This window comes from Didymella exigua (assembly GCF_010094145.1).
Source record: "Didymella exigua CBS 183.55 unplaced genomic scaffold M421scaffold_15, whole genome shotgun sequence".
NCBI classification, from domain to species: Eukaryota; Fungi; Ascomycota; class Dothideomycetes; order Pleosporales; family Didymellaceae; genus Didymella; species Didymella exigua.
In genome coordinates, this window is record NW_022984789.1 from 319,467 (window position 1) to 341,102 (window position 21,636).

At 52.6% G+C, this 21,636-nt stretch overlaps 4 protein-coding genes across 4 annotated transcripts; 3 read left to right on the top strand and 1 right to left on the bottom strand.

Annotated features, from left to right (window-relative positions):
• Position 1: 1 nt before the first annotated feature.
• M421DRAFT_421145 (synaptobrevin-domain-containing protein) lies at positions 2-1,369 on the top strand. Its single transcript, XM_033592729.1, has 3 exons — positions 2-116; positions 166-842; positions 905-1,369. Exons 1-3 carry the CDS (start codon positions 82-84, stop codon positions 928-930), a joined length of 738 nt encoding a protein of 245 aa, XP_033448200.1. The 5' UTR covers positions 2-81; the 3' UTR covers positions 931-1,369.
• Positions 1,370-2,667: 1,298 nt separating this feature from the next.
• Positions 2,668-8,439, bottom strand: M421DRAFT_101339 (aspartate carbamoyltransferase; the record flags this gene model as incomplete). The annotated part of the gene is made up of 6 exons (XM_033586628.1): positions 2,668-2,724; positions 2,773-4,930; positions 4,983-5,101; positions 5,153-5,275; positions 5,318-7,782; positions 7,833-8,439. The coding sequence occupies 6 exons, from the start codon at positions 8,437-8,439 to the stop codon at positions 2,668-2,670; spliced, it is 5,529 nt and encodes a 1,842-aa protein (XP_033448201.1).
• A 3,300-nt stretch (positions 8,440-11,739) lies between these two features.
• M421DRAFT_421149 (uncharacterized protein) lies at positions 11,740-16,159 on the top strand. Its single transcript, XM_033592730.1, has 3 exons — positions 11,740-12,292; positions 12,348-13,264; positions 13,654-16,159. Exons 1-3 carry the CDS (start codon positions 12,067-12,069, stop codon positions 15,868-15,870), a joined length of 3,360 nt encoding a protein of 1,119 aa, XP_033448202.1. The 5' UTR covers positions 11,740-12,066; the 3' UTR covers positions 15,871-16,159.
• Positions 16,160-16,423: 264 nt separating this feature from the next.
• M421DRAFT_421150 (glycoside hydrolase family 15 protein) lies at positions 16,424-18,484 on the top strand. The gene is made up of 2 exons (XM_033592731.1): positions 16,424-16,984; positions 17,035-18,484. The coding sequence occupies exons 1-2, from the start codon at positions 16,696-16,698 to the stop codon at positions 18,330-18,332; spliced, it is 1,587 nt and encodes a 528-aa protein (XP_033448203.1). The 5' UTR covers positions 16,424-16,695; the 3' UTR covers positions 18,333-18,484.
• Positions 18,485-21,636: the final 3,152 nt, after the last annotated feature.

Consider the following 21,636-nt stretch of genomic DNA (forward strand, 5'->3'; position numbering starts at 1 on the left):
CCAGCAACACCGACATTCACAGCGCCTTCCGCTTGTCGCCTGGACATATCATATCTACCCGACAATCAACAGCCATCCGAAATGGCCTCCTCATCCTCCTCCACGCCTCTGCTCTAGTAGACGCCCCCCTCTACCGCCTCACCGCCGGCTGCTAACAAGACCCAGCGCATGCATAGCCCACAACACGACCGTCCTCTCCGAGCACACCGCAAGCGCCTCCTCGAACGCCTCCTCGTTCGTCTCCCTTGTCCTGCCAAAGCTCAAACATGACTCCTCGGCGCACAAAACAATCGACCAATCCAAGTTCTTCATTCACGTCGTCACCAAGTCGCCCGGAGACTTCCCCTCCAGCGGGCGCAGCGCAGGCGGCCTCACCTTCCTCGTAATCGCCGAGCGCGACCTGGGACAACGCATCCCGTTTGGCTTTCTGACCAACCTGGAGAAGAAATTCTTCGCCTCGTTTCCAAGCGAGGAGACCGACTTCTCCGACTTGCCGCCCTACGGGTGCGCCAGCTTCAATGTAGCGCTCAAGAAGTTGATGGTCGAGCAGGGAGCGACGCAGGCTGGGCAGGCCGATGCCTTGAGGACTGCGCAGCGCGAGATTGAGGGCGTAAGGGAGATTATGACGGAGAACATCGAGAGGGTGCTCGAGAGGGGCGAGCATATGAATGTACTGGTCGACAAGACGAGCCGATTGGGCGATAACGCGCGGGACTTTAGGGTTAGGTCGAGGACGCTGAAGAGGAGGATGTGGTGGAAGAATGTCAAGTTGATGGTGCTGTTGTGCCTCGTTGTCATATTTTTAATTTATCTGTTTGTTGGGTTTGGGTGCGGGCTTCCTGGTAAGTTTCATCGAGCGTATGGACTGGTCTGTCGTGTCAATATGATTGCTAACTGTAGACAGCTTGGGGGAGATGCTTGCGCCACTGAGCGCTGAGCAGCGACGCTCAGGCTGCAGACACAGGCTGATTGTGACGCTGCATGGTTCCGGTTACGATCGGAAGCGTAATCATATAGGTTGAATATTCTTGAGCAAGCGAACAGCTTCGTTCATTGAACGCAACAAGGCGTGGCGTCCGGAGTTTGAGCTACTATTTCTGTCCCAGCTGCACACTTTTGCAATGGTTTGCAATCTTGTCATCGCTTGGCCTTCAACAGTCATTGCGAAACAGCATGGTGTAGGATCTTGTCAATAGTGCTCGACAAGGCACAGCTTGACAGACTTCAATAGGCAAACGCGAACGTTGAACAGTTTGCCTGCTTCACAAACCCTTTCATACTGGTTTCTAATCTAAATACCCACTGGGCCGCGACGGCAAGTACGTTCATGCTCCATATCTGCACTCAACAACCATTCCTCAAAGGTCAGGGCAAGATCATGGATCACCACGCATCCATGGCTGCAAACTGTAAGATAGTCCCGTCAACTCAGCCTTCAACGGATGCTGTGTTCTCAGGTTTTCGAGCTTGTGCCGGACCGCGCCCGGAACATCAGCTCGAATGTTACCGGTATCGACATGCTTTGGGATGCCAATTTTTCACGCATCCCTCGGCAGAAAAAAATCTGGTTTGAACAAAGCGATCAATGTCGCGGCAACTTTCGCCCTTGCCATATCTGAAATTCTGGACCCTGCTATCGACTGGCCAGTCCCACATGACGCTGATGCTTCAAGGTCCGAATGCCTGCAAGCTCCCGTAATGAGATACAATGTTTCTGTGAAGAGATACGGCTACGGATATACCACCACATCCAAATCTATCAGACTAGCCATGGCAGTGCTGGGGATCTACTGTCTCATCGCCATCCGGTACATTCATCACATCCTCAATACTGGCGTCACATCAACAGCCTGCAGCTTCGAGATCGAGCTCGTTACGCTCGCTCTAAATCCAAAAAGCCAGACGATCTTGGCCACACCTCTGTCGGCATTGACCGCCTAGACACATTCAACAGAAGTGTTGGCATAAGAGTGAACGTAGAGAACAAGCTTGAGCTAGTATTTGCGAAGGATTGAGACTTTGGGACAAGGGATCTGTGGGAAATTGAGGGAAACAAGACATATGAGGGCAGTCCTTGAAATCTAGTCCATCCTGTGTGAAAACAGTGTTGGGACAGGCGAAGTTGAAGTCAAGCAACACATGGAATATGTGAAGTATGCAATCAATTGAATTTCGTGCGTCTCTTTGCAACTTGTGCCAATCCTGGGAGTTCCTTCATTTTCTGATATTCCCTTGACAACGATCGTCAATGGTCATCCGAACGCTTCGTAGGCCATGTCGTCCAGTAGTTTTTGCCTTAGCGCCAATAATCCCCCGATGATCCCAAGATTCGCCGCCGAAATTGCCGAAAAAATTAAATAGCTTCGCACCCCCCGAAGTAAACCAGAATACGCCGAAGTACGCTGGAATAAAAATGAAATAGCTTCCCCCATACCAATGGTTGAGGAAATTTACATCATACATGTACCCAGGATCGAGAAACAGCACCGTTACCACGGTGAATGAACGCCTATCTAATGCTTGGAAGCCTAGTTGGTGCTTCTACTAGAGAATGTAACGAAATGAACGCCTTGTGGTTTTGTGCTTTTGGTGTAACGCCGGAGCCGAAAACAAGCATAGAATACTCGTGAGCAGATATAGGTATATGGTACGCGAATTCACACATGCTTACGGAGCCATGACCATAGCAAGCAACGCCATGCGAGTGTACAATCCGTACCTCATCTGTGGGACTGTCAGTGATGTTGTATATGTTGCGGTCAGGATACTTACCTGTCTGAAGTATGCCGCCCTGGGGTCAAAGTCCACCTCCTCGTGAATCTCGTTGTTCCTTGGCAGAGGGTGCATGACGATCATGTTGGTCTTCGCCTGCTTAAGGACTTTGTTGTCGATGACGAACGAGTCCTTGACCTTCTCGTAGGTGGCCTCGTCAGGGAAGCGCTCTTTCTGCACGCGAGTGCAGTACAGAACGTCAGAAGAGGCGATGATCTCCTCTGTAAGCTCGTTCGACACAATCTTCAGCTGGCCACGAGACTTGAGAGCCTCACGGACAGAGCTTGGCATATTGAGAGAGTCAGGTGAAACAAGGTTGACCTGGCAGTCGTAGTGGGACAGCAACTCGCAGAGAGAGTGGACCGTGCGACCATACTTAAGATCACCGACGAAGGTGATGGTGAGACCGTTGACTGATCCGAGCTCTTCACGGATGGTGAAGATGTCAAGAAGAGCCTGAGTAGGGTGCTCGCGACTACCGTTACCGGCATTGATGACGGGGACACTGGAGAACTTGGCGGCGATGTCGATCGAATCTTCGTGGGGGTGGCGGAGGATGATGGCGTCGCCATAGCATCCCAGAGTGCGGATGGTGTCAGCGATGGACTCACCCTTCTTGGTTGAAGAGACCGACTCGTTGATGGCTACGACCTCACCACCGAGGCGCTTCATGGCCGCGTCGAAAGATGCAGAGGTACGTGTGGAAGGCTCGAAGAACATGGTGCAGAGAACGCGACCCTTGAGGATGTCGAGACACCCCTGCTTTTGAGCACCAAGACGCATCTCCTGGGCGATTGTGAACAGCAAGTGGAGATCAGCGCGGCTGAACTGCTTGACGGATGTAATGTGCTTGCGTTTGAAGGGGGACTTGGCCAGCAATTGAGGCAAAGATAAGGAACCGCTCTTAGACAGTTGGCCGTAATGGTCATCTTGAGCATCACGCTCAGGGACAAATTCCTGGAAATCGACCTGACTGATGGCAAGGTCGTAGTGACGGGCGATAGCCTCGACCAGAAGCTTTGCGTTCTTGACGTTGGTCACGAGAGGAGTCTGGTAGTCGACAGCCATACGACGAGTGCGGTAGCCCCGGGACATGTAGTTGGCAGGTCGTCGGAAGCGGTTGCTGGAAGGCAAGTTGATGTACAAATCGATCAAGTTGTTCGCCAGAGCGTGTGTCAGGGAGTACTCTGACTTCTGTTCATCGTGCTCGCCGGGCGGCAGTACTTCGAGGAACTTGACTGGGAGGTTGTGCTCCTGGATGTAATCTGCAGTACCAGCGGTAGCGAACAGTTTGTAGCCCATCTTGTGCAAGTTTTGGATAGAAGGCAGCATCTCTAGCTTATCCTTGAAAGAACCGATGGAGAACAGAATGTTCTTGTTGGGCAGCCTGAAGCCAGTGGCGATCAGACCCTTGATGTAGGCCTCGTACTTGTCGCGACCGAAGCAGGCTACCTCACCAGTGGAGGCCATCTCGACACCGAGAACGGGATCGGCACCAGCAAGACGAGAGAACGAAAACTGAGGTACCTTGACACCGACGTAGTCCCTGGGGATGTTGGTGGCAGGGTACTCCTCAACTGGAAGGCCGGCCATGGCCTTGGTGGCCATCTCGATCAGATCGACGCCCATGACCTTGGAGACGAAAGGAGTGGATCGCGAAGCGCGAACATTGCACTCAATGACCTTAATCTCGTCGTCCTTCGCGATGAACTGGATGTTATATGGACCAGTGATGTTGAGTGCCTGACCAATCTTGCGAGTGGCATCCTCAATCTGGCGGATGGTCTCCGGGGACAGGTCCTGAGGAGGCAGAACAAGAGTAGCGTCACCGGAGTGGACACCAGCGTTCTCAACGTGCTCGGAGATGAAGTGGCCGATCATGGTACCGTTTCGTGCGACGGCATCCATCTCGATCTCCTTGGCGTTCTCGATGTACTTCGTAATGACGACCGGGTGATCCTTGGACACATCGGCAGCCTGGTTGAGGTAGTTGGCCAAGTCGTGCTCGGAGTAGACCGTGTTCATTGCGGCACCGGATAGAACGTATGATGGGCGTACGAGCACAGGGTAGGAGACGCGGTCGCAGAACTCCTTGGCCTCCTCAATGCTGGTAAGCTCCTTCCATGCGGGCTGGTCGACGTTGATACGATCAAGCATACTGTAAGCTGTCAGTATGGGTTATTTGCAGTAGTTGAAACGGGGAGACTTGCCGGCTGAACTTGTATCGGTTTTCGGCAGTGTCAATCATCTCAGGAGAAGTACCGAGGATCTTGACATTCATGCGGTGGAGAGGCAGAGCGATATTGTTAGGCGTCTGACCGCCGACACTCTGCGAACTGCATCAGTACTTGCCATATGTAAGGATGCACGGAAGACTTACAATGACGACACCGCTCGATTGCTCAATGGTGTAGATGTCAAGCACAGTCTCGAGAGAAATATTCTCGAAGTACAGACGGTCGGCCTCGTCATAATCGGTGGATACAGTCTCAGGGTTCTCGGTCTTGTTAGCTGATAACACCTCTGGTGGCTACAACGAACTTACGTAGTTGATCATGACGGTCTTGTATCCATTCTCACGAAGAGTGCGAATGGCACGGACCGAGCACCAATCGAACTCGACGGAGGATCCAATGCGGTAGACACCGGAACCAAGGACCATAATACCCTTGTCATTGAAGTCGAGATCGTTCTCGGTACCATTGTAGGTCAGGTAAAGATAATTCGTGTGGGCAGGAAACTCGGCAGCAACGGTATCGATCTGCTTGACAACCGGGAAAAGGTTGTAGTCAACGCGCATGCGACGGACAGCAAGCTCGTTGGAACCCCAGAACTTGGCCAGTTGGCGATCGGAGAAACCGAGCTCCTTGGCCTTCTTAAGAAGTGGCAAAGTGACACCGGCAGTGTTGTAGTTCTGCATGGAGATCTCGAAGTTGCTGAGCGACTTGAGACGGCTGAGGAACCACTTATCGATGTTGGTCAGCTCCCAGATCTTGTCAACAGTGTAGCCAGACTTCATCGCGTTAGCGATAGCGAATAGACGCTGATCAGAGGGCGTCTGAAGCTCCTGGTCAATCGACATAAGAGCGGCGGTCTCGTTGAAACCCATGTTGCTAGGGTCGACCTCACGAATAGCTTTCTGGATGGCCTCTTCGAATGTTCGGCCGATAGCCATCACTTCTCCGACACTCTTCATAGAGGAACCTAGAAGGGTGGAGACACGAGTGAACTTCTTCAAGTCCCAGCGGGGAATCTTGACAACGACATAATCAAGCGAGGGCTCGAAGCAGGCACAAGTCGAGCGAGTGACCGAGTTCTGGACCTCGTTCAAGGGGATATTAAGACCGAGCTTGGCAGCGACGAATGCGAGAGGGTAACCTGTGGCCTTGGAGGCTAGTGCAGACGAACGCGACAGACGAGCGTTGACTTCGATGATGCAGTACTCCTTGGAGAAAGGGTTCAGCGCATACTGAATGTTGCACTCTCCAACGACGCCGAGATGGCGGATGACGTTGACAGCTGTGGTGCGGAGCATGTTGTAGTCTTCATCAGACAGGGTCTGGGAAGGAGCAACGACAATGGAGTCACCCGTATGGATACCGAGAGGGTCGAAGTTCTCCATGTTACAAACAGTGATGCAGTTGTCGCGGCAGTCGCGGACGACCTCGTACTCGATCTCCTTCCAGCCCTTCATACTGCGCTCAATGAGCACCTGAGGGCTGACAGCAAATGCCTTGTTGCACAGCTCGTGCAACTCCTGCTCGTTGTTTGCAAACCCACTGCCAAGTCCACCAAGAGCAAAGGCTGCGCGGACGATAACAGGAAAGCCAATGTCCTTTACGACGTGCATGGCCTCCTCTGTGTTGTTAGCGGAGGCAGACTGAGCGCACTTCTCGCCAATGGACTCCATGGCACGAGCAAAGAGTTCTCGGTCCTCGGTGGTGATGATGGTATCAATCTGTGTTCCGAGAACCTTGACGCCAAGACCCTCGAACTCGTCCTTCAGCTGGATACCAACTTGAAGAGCAGTCTGACCGCCAAAAGTCACGTAGATACCGTCAGGGCGCTCCTTCTGAATGACCTTGCGGACGAAGTCGGCGTTGACAGGGAGGAAATAGACCTTGTCGGCAAGGCCCTTCGAGGTCTGGATCGTGGCAATGTTGGGGTTGATGAGGATGGTGTAGATGCCCTCTTCCTTCAAAGCTTTGATACACTGACTTCCAGAGTAGTCGAACTCTCCAGCCTGACCAATACTGAGACCACCAGAACCGAGGACAAGGACCTTCTTGACCTCGACACGGGGTGTCAGCTTCTCGTTGTCCTCCTTCAGTCCGCCGGGGAACTCGACGGGTTGCATCATGGTCTCAGACGACGCAATGGACTTCTGAATTGTGCTGATGAACACGTCGAAAAGGTATTCGGTGTCGCGAGGACCGGGGGTGTGCTCGGGGTGAAATTGCACACTGAAGTAGGGTCGGCTAACGTGGCGGATACCCTCGTTACTGCCGTCGTTGGCATTAACGAAGAGCTCCTCCCAGCCGTTGGAGAGAGTCTTCGAGTCGACTGCGAAACCGTGGTTCTGCGATGTGATGTGGCACTTGCCGGTGATCATGCTGGTACAAGGAATGTTGTGACCGCGGTTACCGAACTTCATCTTGAGGGTCTCTGCGCCAGATGCTCGTGCTAGCAGTTGGTGACCAAGACAGATACCAAAGATGGGTGTTCGTGCCTCATCCATGGCGGCCTTGATGTGCTTGACGGTAGCCTCCATCTTGGCTGGGTCACCGGGACCGTTGGAGATGAAGAGACCATCGTAGTCCTTGCCAGCAAGCTCAGGGAAGTTGTAGTCCCATGGGACCTGCAGCACCTCAACACCCCTTCGCAGGAAACATCTCAGCTGATTATACTTGAGACCGACATCAACGGTTACTACACGGACGGGACGGCCAGAAGGGTGCTTAAGGGCCGTGGAGGGGTCGGGAGAGAAGAGTCTGGGTTCCTTGATGGAGACTGTGCAGACGTCAGACACGATCACTCAAAAAAGTATCAGAGGTATTCACCTTCAGCAACCAAGTTCTTCTTGTTGGGATCGACCCATTCGATCTCCTCGAAGGCGCTGCTCCAGTCCTCGACCTCGCCGTCAGCGAGCGCTGCAGTATCGACAGCGCCGTTGGTGAGAGCTGTGGCAGTAGGGGACGGGTCCGTTCGCTGTCTCAAGCGCGCAAGCATGCTTCCTTCCTCACGGATGCGCTTTGTCAGAGCGCGGGTATCAACGCCAGTGATGGCAGGCACGCCCTGCTCCTTGAGCCATGCGCCCAATGAAGAGGTGGCCATGTAGTGAGAGAAATCCTCTCCGGCGTATGTCTGGACGACGAGACCAGCAATGTGGATCTCTCGCGCCTCAAAATGGGCGGGAATGTCCTGGGCAAGCGCATCGAGGTCTTCGCGCGAGGGCACACCGTAGTTGCCGACCAGAGGAAATGTGATGACCAGAATCTGGCCGCGGTACGACGGGTCAGTTATCGACTCGGGATAACCCACCATACCAGTCTGGAAGACCAATTCTCCTGCAATGCTCTTCTCCGCACCAAAGCTCCTGCCAAAGCAGACGTAGCCATCCGCAAGCTCGAGAGCCAGATTCTGGCTCTCATCGGGGTGTGGGGCCATGGTTTATGTAGTGAGTGACAGCTCGAGGGCTCAAAATACCCTGGAGAATCGAGACTGTCGAACAATGGTGGAGGAGAAGAGAGGAGAGCTGTTTTGCGCGTCGAAACTTTTTTCTCTCGCGATGCAGCAGCGGGGTGGTGATTGGCTTCCTTGGTGGGGCTATTTTAGCGTCTTTCTCTCGCCGGACAACGCTGTGCTCAACAGCGTCAATTTTTGTTCTAAAGATCGCAGCTACGTGAGGCAATAATTTACGGAGCTACGCGTTCTCATGCTCTTGAAGATATAGTATAATCTTGTGTTCTCGCCTCACCCAAATTTTCATGCACTCAGAAGTTTGCACGTTTAAGTGACATCAATCTGAATGCGGTGAGGAAGCCTCGCTAAACCTGCCAATCGTGCACCGCGGGGTCGTCACACCCATGCGCTCTTGACGTTGGTTTTCGATCTTCACGACTTCCGGCGCTTTTGACGGCCTCGATACAGCTCATGTCGCATCGGCAAGAAGGATGGATTTTGAATACCGGCCTGACGCGCTTCTGTAGTCTGACATGTCTGTGACGTTCGTAGTAGCCTTTGCATTGCTAATTTTATCATACACGCCCTTCCAACCACCTAGGAAATTGGGTAATCGAGAGTGGAATTTCACGATCAAAAGAGTCAAGTCAATCAGCATTCATAGCTCTTACAATTGCATTCATGTCGTTTAGATTTGCAGTTTGTCGCTCGATTAATGCATTTTGGATTTCACATGTCTCAATAATTCTGGACTTGCGCACTACTGCGCCCTCCCTCAACGAAGAAAAGGAATGAGCTAACCATTGTCCAGAACAAAAGTCCATATGGAGATCCAGCATCACCTAGCCGGGAACCGGCTCAGGTGAACTGGAAACGCGTGTTCTCAGGGTAGCATACTCGCTAGGGAGTGACTTGACTAGAGAGCATCATAGCAATGCAATGTATACTATGTCCACGATAACAGTCGGTGTGAAGGTAGTCACCATTATTGAGCCTACGCTAGGTTGCTCCCGATGTATTGGCTATCGACAGTTGTCAGACTAGCAGATCTGCTCGCTTCTTGCCTCTGAGCAAATAGAAGACCTACTGCATACGCCCTCGAGTTCTCAAGAGAGCAACCGTCTTTGGAGCGTCCCAAAAGGATTGATGAAACTAGAATGATTCTCTCAAAATCTGTTCGGTCTTCAGCCACCGACTGCATCTGCCCCTTCAATTCACCCAGTTTTCTACTCAATTCGTCCTCAGAATTTACGTTCATTTCCTCAGTATCGTCTGAGTCTACCGCCTCATCCAGCGACTGGTAAAAGACCACATCATCGAGCGCGTGCTATATCTGACTGAAAATACTGTATAAGGCCTTAGCACAAACCCAAGTACGAACAACTGAGAATCATACCGTTTCGTTTCCAGTGCCACTCCTCTTGCTAGGGTCAGTTGATTCTCTTCTTCGGAGACATATTCACGAGCCCAATCGTAACAGTTGGGACAGGTATCGTCTGGAGGGTCAAATGTGTGACCATGATCTACCATTGCCAAGCCAAAAAAAAAACTGGCTGTTGGGCGCCTGAAACGGTCGGTACTCAGCATTTGTCTGAGTTTAAGCTGCATGCATCAACCGTTGACTTGTTCGAATCTCATAATTGTTCTTCAACAGGCTTCGCATGTATCGTCCTCTTGTGTGACTTCCATCTTTGCTTTCCAATAGGCGTAAGCAGTCTTCCAATTGATCGATGTTGGCTTCGTACGATCTGTTCTTTAAAGGACGAAGCTGCTCCGATCTTAACAGGTCGCAATGAGGAAACCAGGCAAGGCAACAGGGATCTCCAGAATGACGCCTCCAAGTGAGAAAATATCAGTGGAGCGTCCGCTTGGCTCATGTTTGGACACTTCGGGTACGCAGTATCGCAATGTGCCCCGCTCCAGGCTTTCACTTGTGCTCACAAGTGTTTCGGTGAAGTCTTTACCGCGTCGAAATCCATGAAGGTGATAGGAGAATTTTCGATCGCTTGATGTCCTTGTGACGCATGTGCTTCGTGTGGAGATAAGCCACAGCCGATGTCAAGGCAGCAAACCGAGACGCACCTCCGTTGAGAAATGCAATTCGTGGTAGACACGTTGCGTCTCCTGGATGTGACTGTCGTGCTGAACGACCTGTAAGCGCAAAGCTGTCAATCTCTCTTGCACCGTTTGTTGATCATCTTCGGGAGTATCTTCATTCGTCCCATCCCTGTCATGTATCGAGTAGGCGGTAAGAGCTGTCGCCTCGCTATTCATCGTGCGCCTTTACTTGTGGCCCGAGTGAATGCCCGAGGACTCCTATGAGGCAGGTATTGGCAAAGATGGGTGTCAATCCTCTGCTTGAAGCAGAGAAGGGTTGTCGGTCGGGCTGATGTCGCTCGCTGCATGCGATGTAGCTTCGAATCAGTGCTCATTGGTGGCAGGCGACGCCTCTTGTGTTTACCGCATTGCCAAACGACAGGTCTTCTAGATCAACAGTCCTCACGCATATTGACCCTTGTATGCTAGAGACATGACATTCCTAGTCACCGGCTGCAAACACCAAGCTGCAGGGCATTGCGAATGCTCTTGAAATGTTTACTCCCTCCCCGAACTGTAAAGTGAAGGTCTTGAGTGAGATCACTTTTCATATCCGTCACTCAAGTGGCTGATCTACACGACATCAATCTTCAAAGGACTCTTTTACTCGGGGTCGAAGCCTATGGAACGGGCAATAACGCGGGACGCCGCCCGTGTGAACTCTCCAATGTGCATCTTACCGGCGAGGCTTGATCAAAGGAAATTCGCACGAACCAAGTCACCCTGGCAGACGCATAAGCGCGACAGGAGCGAGGAATTCGTATTGGGGCAGCAGCCGACGCGGATGGATCGACATCGATAAACGAGCGTTCTGTGGGACGCTCACAATGCGTGAAAGAGGCAAGCATCTCCGGTCCTTGGCGGCGTGATCGAGGAAATCTTTGCTGCTCCCACGCCCTGGTCCTGAGACAAGGATGCAGGAGGGGCCCAGACCGCCGGCGAAAACGAACAACCAAAGTCCTCACGAGTCAGGGAACAGAGTTGAATTGCGACCTTGATTATGCTCTCGCGCTCGTGCAGATCTGAGGGATATCAGGATGCGCGCGATTGGAGCATGCACCCCAGATGACGAGTGGTGCAAAAGCGATGACGATTCCCACTCTGGGAGGGAAATGGCGCTGAAGCCGGGAGACGTGCATAAGTAGCGCGTTCGTCATCGCAAGGGATCGGACACCGTGGGAGACCGGGCGTGATCATTGGCTGGCAGCGCGTCAGGAATCGTGGGGAAACAGAGCGCGCAGATAAGAAGAAGGCATTGTGCCATCCTCATGATCACCTCGTCTCAGCATGGCGGCGAAGAGCGGCATGACGGGCTACGAGGCGGTGAATCGTGAATCGAGTGTGGTACGAAATTGGTAGGGTAGGGTAGGTAGGGTGGGAAGCCGGGATCTATTGAGGGCCATTCCCCTGTGCACAGGAGACCTCTTGTCTATCACTACTACCTCCTCCACACCTCACCCGCGCCACCACGAGGATTGTTGCTCTGTTGGAAGGTGTCAGTGTGAGGGTGCCCCAATGTTCGCCTCTCTGCTGCGCTCGAAGAAGAGTAGCCGGTCGTCTGAGACTACGCCCCTCCTTGCAGCGATACACAGGTACCGCAACCGCCACAACGACGAGGCGTCTGAGGGCGATGACAACTACGAAAACGAGGCAGCCCAGTTCGATGGCGAGATTTACGACGAAGACCACGATCGCCGGCGTGACGGCCCATTGCTGCCAGTCTTCTCTTCTGAGTTCCTAGGTGGGTTGCGGTGTTGCATGTGAACATTGTTTACTGCGCTAACGGGAAGATTCAGACCGCATCCCCATATACAACAACACGCATGACATTCGCACCATCATCGTCGAGCGCTGCGAAACGACTCTAAGCTGGGACCAGTTGCGCTCGCCGCAGGTTTCGCAGTTTCTTGTGAAACCCATACAACAGCAGATTCGCGCAGAGCACTTCTCGCGCGGTGCCCTGTATTGCTTGATAGCAAACTGCCTGCAGTTTAGGAAGGAGGGAGAGGCAAATCCTGGCAATGTTGGTGTCAGCAAGACCAGGGCGCTCCTCTGTGAGCTGCTCGCTATGCGCCTGTTGAAGGAGTTCTCTACAAGAGAGCTGATCGATGCGCTGAGCTACGACTATGACCCTCTGCAGGGCCTCGAGGTTGCAGCTGGTGGCGCCAACTGGACACGGCAGAGACAGCAACATGCGCGTATCTCAGCGCTTGAAATCGCCATTCGTGCCCAGGCCAAGAAGTTCCTTGCGCATCCTTTGGTTGTGCAGCAGCTGGAGGCTATTTGGGCAGGAACAATTGTCTTCCACTCGGTTGCTGACAGTCTCCACCGCAAGCCTGATACCTCCCACAGCAAACCCACGAGCGACGAGGTCTCTCCCGGTAGAGGACCTTCACGTCGTCAGCCACCGCCAAAGAAGGCCAACGCCGACCTACCAACGTCAGCGCTCATGAGACGAACAGTGACTCTGTACGATCCCCACGACTCGTCACTCTTCAAGCTCTCCCGCCTCCGAGTACCCCGCTACCGCAACATGTTCTCCACCCTATCCTTTGGTATAATGCTGGGGCTGTTTTTGGCTGTCCTAGCCGAAAAGTCAGACGATATCACGGTTCTGGAAGTCGTCTTCTGGTTTTGGAGCGCTGGATACATGTTGGACGAGATTGTTGGATTCTCCGAACAAGGATTCGGGTTGTACATCATGTCTGTCTGGGTAAGTGATGCATAATTCCTCGTTCTCGCATTCTTCATCTCTGTATATCCTGTTTTCGAATGGCTCTTCCTCTACCAGGTCTTTATTGCGCCCTCGCCCGAAAGCCACCTGGTACGCATGTGGGCACGCGTCTTTGTGCATTCGGAGCGCCTGTTTCCTAGCTTGAGCGTCGCTCTTGAACAGCAGCTGGAACTGCATCATGTCACCATATCGACTAACTCCAGGATCACGCAGGTGACTACCTGGTTGCCGGTCAAGCTTTATCTATCTGGTCTCCGTGTTTCTCCTTTTCTTTTTCCCAACGATTACTACTTGGGACGCGGTAGTCGCATAGTCGTTGATACCGTTCTGTTCTCTTTCATACTGGACTCTGCTAATACCCGAATCAGAATGCCTTCGATCTAGGAATTCTGCTGATGTTCGTGGCATACTACATCCTGCGACTGTACGGTATTCTCATGCCGGATATCAGACGTGGAGTTGTGACCAGCCTAGCGTACGACGTCCTAGGAGCGACAGCCGTACTACTGTTTCCTCGCCTCTTCTCAGCCTTGGACCACTACCAATACTTCTCACAACTTCTAATCGCCTTCCGCATGATGGCTGTGGATCTGGTTGCCATTCTGGTGCTGATTGTCATTGCCTGCAGTGGCTTCTTTGTATCCTTCAGCATGGCATTTGTTGGCAAGGAGATTGGAGCTAGAAATGCTGCATACGCCATCTTCCAGTTACTCATGGGTTTCACACCCGCAGCATGGGACCTCTGGGGCGAGTACAACATGTTAGGAAAGGCTCTGTTGGCCCTCTTCCTCTTCATGTGTCACTTCCTCATTGTGACTATCCTGATTACAGTGTTAACGAACTCGTTCATGAAGATCGTTCAGAACGCCAACGAGGAGCACCAGTTTTTGTTCGCGGTGAACTGCATTTCAATGGTCAAGTCTGATGCGCTCTTCTCCTACATCCCGCCTACGAACATTGTAGGCTGGCTGCTAATACCACTCAAGTTCATGATGCCCTTCAAGACGTTCATACGCATGAACAGGACGGTCATCAAGCTGACGCACATCCCGATTCTTTTCACCATTTTCTTGTACGAAAGGCTGGTGCTTTCGAATTTGGCATACGGACCCACCGATTTGGTGGAGAGCCGTGGACGACCTGGGACTGCATCGCCCCTGGCACCAGCGTTCAGCATCCGCGGTGCTGTTGAGTCCTTTCAGCCACGCCTGCGGGAGCCGTCCATTACCACTTTCCACAAGGACCGCGCTCTAGAAGAGGTGTTCCGCAGGCCTTACCGCGACACCAGTGTGCAAGCGCCTTCCAACTACCCCTCGGGTCGCAGGAACTCGAGCAACGTAGTTTCCGATTGGATGAAGAAGATGGGTGATGATGAGGAAGTAACACCACCTCAGGAGGATGCTCAATCCGTTCTTGATCGTCTTGAGACTCGTGCCAGACCATATCTGCGCCGCTCGAAGACTTCTGGTCAGCCTAGGCGAAGGCATCCACTCTCTTTCACAAGAAGTGCCGCCTCTGATCAGGATGATAGCTTCATTACATTCCCTCGTCCAATCATGGAAGAGGAAGAGCCGATCCCTAATGATGATAACCCACAGCAGACTGATGCTGATGGAGATGACGAGCTTCTGACACAACCTGACGATAACGATTCGAACTCGGACCGCCAAACAACTCCAAAGAACCTACCAACACCTGACAAGGAAAACAAGAAGCCCAAAGCTGGTTATGAAACATCCGAGGATGAGTTCTTCCGTACACCGATGGTTTCGAGGCCAAAGACTCCTGCGCGGACCCCTGCTAGGGCCAGATCACCATCAGATACCGGTGCGCCAGAAGCGCAGATGTCGCCAAGCAGGAAGCACAAGCCAGGACATGCTCGTAACTCCTCGACCAACACTATTCTGTTTAGCCCTACGAAAGAGACGATTGACGTGTCACGTCCAGCTTCGCCAGAAAAGCGTCTGAAATTGAGCTCACGCAGCGGGACGGCCACGCCAGGTCGCCTCGACAGACCCTCGTCCGCTGGCACGAAGACGCCCAAGCGTCATCAGCCGATTACTCACGTCAGTCATGCCTCAGCGTCTCGTGCTCGAGCAATCCTGCCTCCTGAGACCGGTCGGAAGACACCCAATTTGTCCAATTTTTTCGCCCTGGAACGCCAGAATCGTACACCTTCTTTCAATGCCATGGCGCTCGACCTGGCTTCCGACCTGGGTGATAACAATAACAATCCCAACTTCGGCAATCTGAACACCATCCCAGCGTCCTTTACAACTCAATTCGAGCTTGCAGCGCGAGCCAGACAAGAAGCGCGCATGGAGCGTAAGGGCAGTGATACCGAATCCGATTCGAATCGCATGAGTAGGATCATGCTCGCCAGGATGACAACATTGGAAGAAGGCTTCCGCGATGTGCTGAAGGAGGTCAAAGGTCTTAGAGTCGGAGATTCGAGCGCGGCTGCTAGTCAGCGTACACACACACCGCCCAACGAACGCAACGACCTAATGAAGAAGAAGGGAAAAGCGAAGAAACGAAACGGCAAGAAAGGTAGCGGGGATGACAAGTTCGGATCGAGCGTATAGACGTTATGTGATCCATTGAAGATTTAAAGTCGAGGTTGCCTTTGCGCACTAGCATGGCTTGCGGTTGGAAGCGGCCCTTTGCGTTGCGTTGCATTGCATTGCTTGCGCTGTTTACAGTAACAGTATATCTGGGTGTGATGATTATGGCCTTTCTTTCGCGAGATACCCCTTAGGGATTTGCGTCTGAGATGCGGCGTTGGCTTTGGCTTGGCTTGGGTTGTATCATTGTCTCGTTGCCGTTGGTCATTCTTGTACAGCATGAGCGTAATGATGAAACATACTCTCTCACCTTCACATGTGACCTTCAGATGTCAAATACTCGGTGCTTGTGAGCTGCAGTGGACATGTGAACCCTCTCTTCTGACATCCGCTGTTTCTAACAACCGAGGTCCCCCGTACAGGCATCGCTCGCAGAATCGCAAGTCTTGCTCCCCCGGATCTGCAGGGCGTCATCGCGGACTTCCAACGCGTCTGATTCGTCCGCCGACGTCGCGTGACATGCTCGAGTTCACATCACCCGCCCACGTCAGGCCAAACTTGCAAACCTCTTGACCGCCTCCACGGTTTCCGACTCGCTACAGCGCCGCTAGGCTGTGAACAATGGGCACAGCGGTGGGCCACATGGCACGCTCGATGACTAGGTTGCCAACATCACGGACGATGTGTGGCAGGTCGAAGCCGGTGTAGTTGCTAGTTTTAGTATCGACGGGTTCTAACCATTCACGCGCCTTCTGGCCTTCTTCTCATGTTGATGGTTACTCCCTCTCACATTATTTCCTACGCCTACACATAACTTCTTTACAGACGCATTACGATCCAGCAGCTATGCTACCGACCACACTCATCCTCGCGTCCTTCGCGCCCTATACATACGCTTTCTCAATACCGCCGTTACCACACCTTAGGTACCTTGGTATCGCCAACGCTCAGAAGCAGCAGCAGCAGCCGCTGCATGATAGTCTCGATGCCTGGATACAGCAGGAAGAGCGGGTAGCGTTGGACAAGCTACTGGCGAACGTCTCGCCAGGTGGGCGCAATGTCGTAGGGCAGGATGTAGCACCAGGCACAGTAGTTGCGAGTCCAAGTCAGGACGGGCCAGACTACTGGTACCAATGTAAGCTGAATCACGCGGCTAGGACACACGACGAGTCTGACGTGAAGCAGGGGTCCGAGATGCTGCGATCACAATGAACACCCTCGTGGACGTGTACGCCGACGATGCATTCTCCTCACGAGGATGGCAACTCTCCGCCATCCTCAATGCATACACGTCGTTGCAGCAGACGATCCAACGCGCACCGAATCCATCAGGGACCTATGGTGATCTCTCAGGGCTCGGCGAGCCGAAATTTGAGATCGATGGCACGCCCTTTACAGGCTCATGGGGACGACCACAGCGAGACGGACCAGCTCTACGTGCTCTGACACTCATACATTATCTACGCGAATACAACTCTTCGCACCCTACGCTATGGACGTCATCCCAAGCAGACGATTTCTTCGCACCCTTCTACGAGGCTAGTATGCCACCTACGAGTGCCATCAAAGTTGATCTCGAGTACGTGAGCCACTACTGGAACCAGTCTAGCTTCGATCTGTGGGAGGAAGTGGAAGGTCTGCACTTCTTCACGCTGATGGTCAGCGCGCGAAGTCTACGTGAGGGAAGCAAGCTTGCGCGTGCTTTCGGCGATCTTGGTGCGGCGGATTGGTACACACTGCAAGCAGGATACATTGATAATTTGCTGTCGAAATTTTGGAACAAGCAAAAGGGCCACCTCGTTGAGACGCTGTGGAGCCAGAGATCTGGACTTGACTGCGGTCTGCTGCTCGGCTCGCTGCATGCCTTACCCGCTGATGGCTCAGACGACGATGCCGTGTATCCGCCGTGGTCAGACGAGATCCTCGTCTCTCTGCTTGCTTTGACACGCGATCAGAAAGACCGCTTCCCTATCAACAGCAGCCCCTGGTCTTCTTCCGACGATGAAGAGGGAGCTGACACAGACGACGAAGAGCCTTTCGAGGGCACAGGTCTCGGCCGTTACCCTGAAGACAAGTACAACGGATACACCACTACACAGCACGGAAATCCCTGGTTCCTCTGCACCTCCAGCGCCGCTGAGGTCCTGTATCGCAGCGCATCTCACATCTCGACATCCTCGAGACTCACCATCTCCGCAACTTCGCTGCCTTTCTATACCGCCCTGCTCGCATCTTCCAGCCTCGATATCAATCAAGGTACATACGGACCCAACGACGCACTGTTTCACTCCACCGTCGAGCGATTAGGTGCTGTCGGCGATCAGTTTTTGAACGTGGTCAGGAGACATGTCGATGCCGAAGGCAGTATGAGCGAGCAGTTCGACAAAGAGACGGGGTTCATGACCGGTGCGAGGGACCTGACATGGAGCTATGGAGCTTTCTTGCAGGCTGTCAGGGCGAGGAAGGCAATGACGAGCGCGTGAGGGGCTGTGAGGGCACGTTCTTGAGTTCAGAGGAATGAGGAATGATGTTATGATTTACGACTGGATGGTGGCTCTGCTCTGGTGAGCTATATTATACCCTCGTTTGAGAACAATGATATCTGTTCTATGCAGCCGAGAGTATAGGTAACGCCTTACTGACAGACTGAAGTTCACATGACGCGTCAGACGCGTGGGCGGCGTCGCTAAGCTTTAGGTGTTTTGATCCTAAGTTAAGGCAGATGCTGAGATACCAGCAGGTCCTGGCAGAAAGCGTTTGACCCAAAACACTGGCTCCCCACCTCGCACCTCCATTTCATCTCACCGTCCCAGGCTGTTACTCAGTTTCCGCAACACCGTGGCTAATGAGATCACAATCTCTCATGATCCTGACCGGCGCGGTCAACCACACATCCGAGCTCGCGACCGATACTGAGCACACCGCATCACTCGACGCCGTGACTGTCGTCATGGCGCATCTGTCCGTACCCCACAGCTCACAGTCTACCGAGTTCGACCAACTCCCAGAAGAGCTCATCGAGGTTATTCTTCACAGCCTCGTACCTTCTCCAGACGAAGCGATCTATGACGTCAAACCGCTACAAGGTCTATCGAAGGTCTCCATCTTCTCCAAGAAGTTTCGCCGCATCGCCGAGTCTCTGCTCCACCTTTTGGTTCCCATATATGTTGGTAGATGTGGCAGGGTGCTCAAGGTACCCATTGAGTCTTGGGCTGATGAGCACATGGTGTGCGGAGTATTGCATTCCCACTGAGGATTGCAACGCAAAGCTCTTCAGAAAAACAATTCAAATCAGCCCTGAGATCGTCCACCACGTCAAGACTATGGTCCTCATACGCGATAATTACAACTTGGGATGCTTTGGCTGGGACTCTGACATTAGCATTGGCAACCGCCAAGTCGAACGAGCAGTCAGATCTGCGTCGTCGCTCGTGAGCTGCTCCAGCTGCTACCCAACATCAACAAGCTGGATCGCAGTCAGCTTCACACGGATGTGTGTTGGAATGTCGTTGTGGATCATTTCGTGACTCTGCGTCGCCAGGTGCCTGTATTTCAGCCACTTGAGGGACTCAAGCTGACGAAGCTCAGCCTTGACTGCAACAACCGCGCCTTGTTCGCTCTCCCGCAGCTGAAGACTCTTCGCCCCAAACATTTGTTGGCTCGAGAAGAAGCTGAAACATGGGCCAAAACTTCTGAGCTGGTTGGCTATTGCTAATGTCTCTGCCCTGGAGGAGCTCGCGCTCGAGGTGCTCCCTTTTTTCTGGTGGAACTACCATGATCTCGATGCGCAGAATCCGCTTTTCCACATGTTTAATGCCATACAGCAATTGGCCACTCTCCGCATTCTGGTTGTTCAGGGAGAACGGACCATCGTGCTTTTGCGTGCTTTCCAAAAGTATATACCGGGTCTGAAGACTCTCGAAATAAGCAGCTCTTGCATCGACTCGCAAGCAAACACTGCCAACATTGGTCAAATGACACTGTTCGAGCGGCCCAAGCCTCTGAAAGACCTTCGGAAGTCTGATGATCTCGAGCATCTTCGAATCAACACCATAGCTCTGCTCACTGAGGTCAGGGTCAGCACGCTTACAGATCCTGAGAAGCTGTTTTGATTTACCCATAATGTCTGGAGCTCTGGTGTCGTGCATCGAGTTGACCTGGCATAGTCGGAGACACTGGAGACTTTGACGCTTGATGTGATGGATGACGAAATGCCACAGAGCCTTACCAAGTTTGTTCTTATCTTACTCGCCGTAGAACTACAGCACGGTATCTCAGCGTTGGAGGCTGTCGAAATCTGTGGGCTTCAAGACGACACCCTAGGCAGCGCTCAAGCACCGAGGAGTCTGCCGTCCGCGCTGGCCGATGGCTTTGTATGCAACGGGATTCAAGTCATTCAGACTCAGGGCAAGCTGTAAAATTCGTCAGTACTATAGTGTCAGCGTTCAGAGCGTCTTCATGTCTGCTCGTGAGGATTTACTGACTGACAAGGAACACTGACGATGGGAGCAATACCGAAGATATATCTGCAGAAGAAGCCCTTGCCGATGAGGACAGCTTCATTGAGGATGGGCACCCTTTGGAAGAAGTGCCTGCGTAAGCGCCAGACACAGCAGGGACGGCCGCAATGACTGATCTGAAGGACAAAGCTGGACAGATAGATGAGAATTTTCGTCTCGAGTTATTTCGTACAAGTATGAATACTCAAGGTTAAAGACAAAGGTTGAGGTAATCTAGGCCAGGCTGTGTCCGTGAAGGGGTATAAGTGAAGATACATTGTTGGTGACTGTCTGCGCCCTCTGATTTCACGTTCGTCTGAGGCCTCTGCTGCCACGGTGAGTGCACACCAGATTCAATTTAGGGTTTGCTGAATCACATTTGACCTCATAGAAGAGAGGTGAAAGGAGAACTCGCAATTAGCGTCGGCATATGAGTCTCCCTGGCACGCCTACCCTCTTTAAATGGAGTCCCTTTCCATGACACTAATTGCACAACAACGACCGAAAACCAAGCTCAACTGAGAATCCATTCGACGCCCTACCTCGATCGACCTACTACCCTTCACCGTCTAGAGCAGCTTCTTGAAGAGCTCATCGAACACATCATCTCGTTTCTTACCACTCAGTCAACTCTTGTCGCAATGTCTGGAACGTCGCGCATGTTTCATCGCATCGCGGAGCCTGCACTCTAAGGAGTAGTCAAAATTACTGTCAGAAAATCGGACAAGAACTGTAAGGTACCGTTTGAGCCGATTCAACCACTTCTGGAGCCGTTTTGGTACCCGGAATTCGATATGCCCCCCGCAGTGGGCTCCAATACTATCGAGTTTGTACGATCTCTTACTGAGCGACCCGAGCTTATTCAATACGTCAAAGTGATTAAGTTGATTCCCTACGACATGCGCCACAGAAATCGTCACCTCCTTGGCTTGTACGGGTCAAAAGGGAAGATCCCGATGGTCATGGACATGGTACAAGCGGCGGTTCGCACCGGAAGGCCAATCGTGGAACAAAAGCTGCAGCGAGCGGTAGATGCACGGAGAAAGGGAGACGAAATCTCTGATACAGTCCAGCGTCTTCTCCGTCTTATATCACATATCGAACAACTTGATTGCTTGCAGTACATCACTGACGTACCGTGGAATAGCATTCTACAGGCACTTCAAGAATCACAGATTAAGTCGTCAATTATGGGCAGCTTCTCCAACCTTCAGCGCACTCGATTTGCCTGCGGTTCACGCCTCTTGTATCAGCTGGAGCCATTGTTCAGAATGCCCACAGAAGAATT

Excerpts from the sequence above, each read along its gene's own strand:
- M421DRAFT_421149 (XM_033592730.1), top strand. The coding sequence starts at position 12,067 with ATGTTCGCCTCTCTGCTGCGCTCGAAGAAGAGTAGCCGGTCGTCTGAG. Across the intron at positions 12,293-12,347 it reads CTTCTCTTCTGAGTTCCTAG|ACCGCATCCCCATATACAAC; the intron begins GTGGGTTGCGGT and ends GGGAAGATTCAG. Across the intron at positions 13,265-13,653 it reads TGTACATCATGTCTGTCTGG|AATGCCTTCGATCTAGGAAT; the intron begins GTAAGTGATGCA and ends TACCCGAATCAG.
- M421DRAFT_421150 (XM_033592731.1), top strand. The coding sequence starts at position 16,696 with ATGCTACCGACCACACTCATCCTCGCGTCCTTCGCGCCCTATACATAC. Across the intron at positions 16,985-17,034 it reads GCCAGACTACTGGTACCAAT|GGGTCCGAGATGCTGCGATC; the intron begins GTAAGCTGAATC and ends GACGTGAAGCAG.
- M421DRAFT_421145 (XM_033592729.1), top strand. The coding sequence starts at position 82 with ATGGCCTCCTCATCCTCCTCCACGCCTCTGCTCTA. Across the intron at positions 117-165 it reads TCCTCCACGCCTCTGCTCTA|CGCATGCATAGCCCACAACA; the intron begins GTAGACGCCCCC and ends AACAAGACCCAG. Across the intron at positions 843-904 it reads GTTTGGGTGCGGGCTTCCTG|CTTGGGGGAGATGCTTGCGC; the intron begins GTAAGTTTCATC and ends AACTGTAGACAG.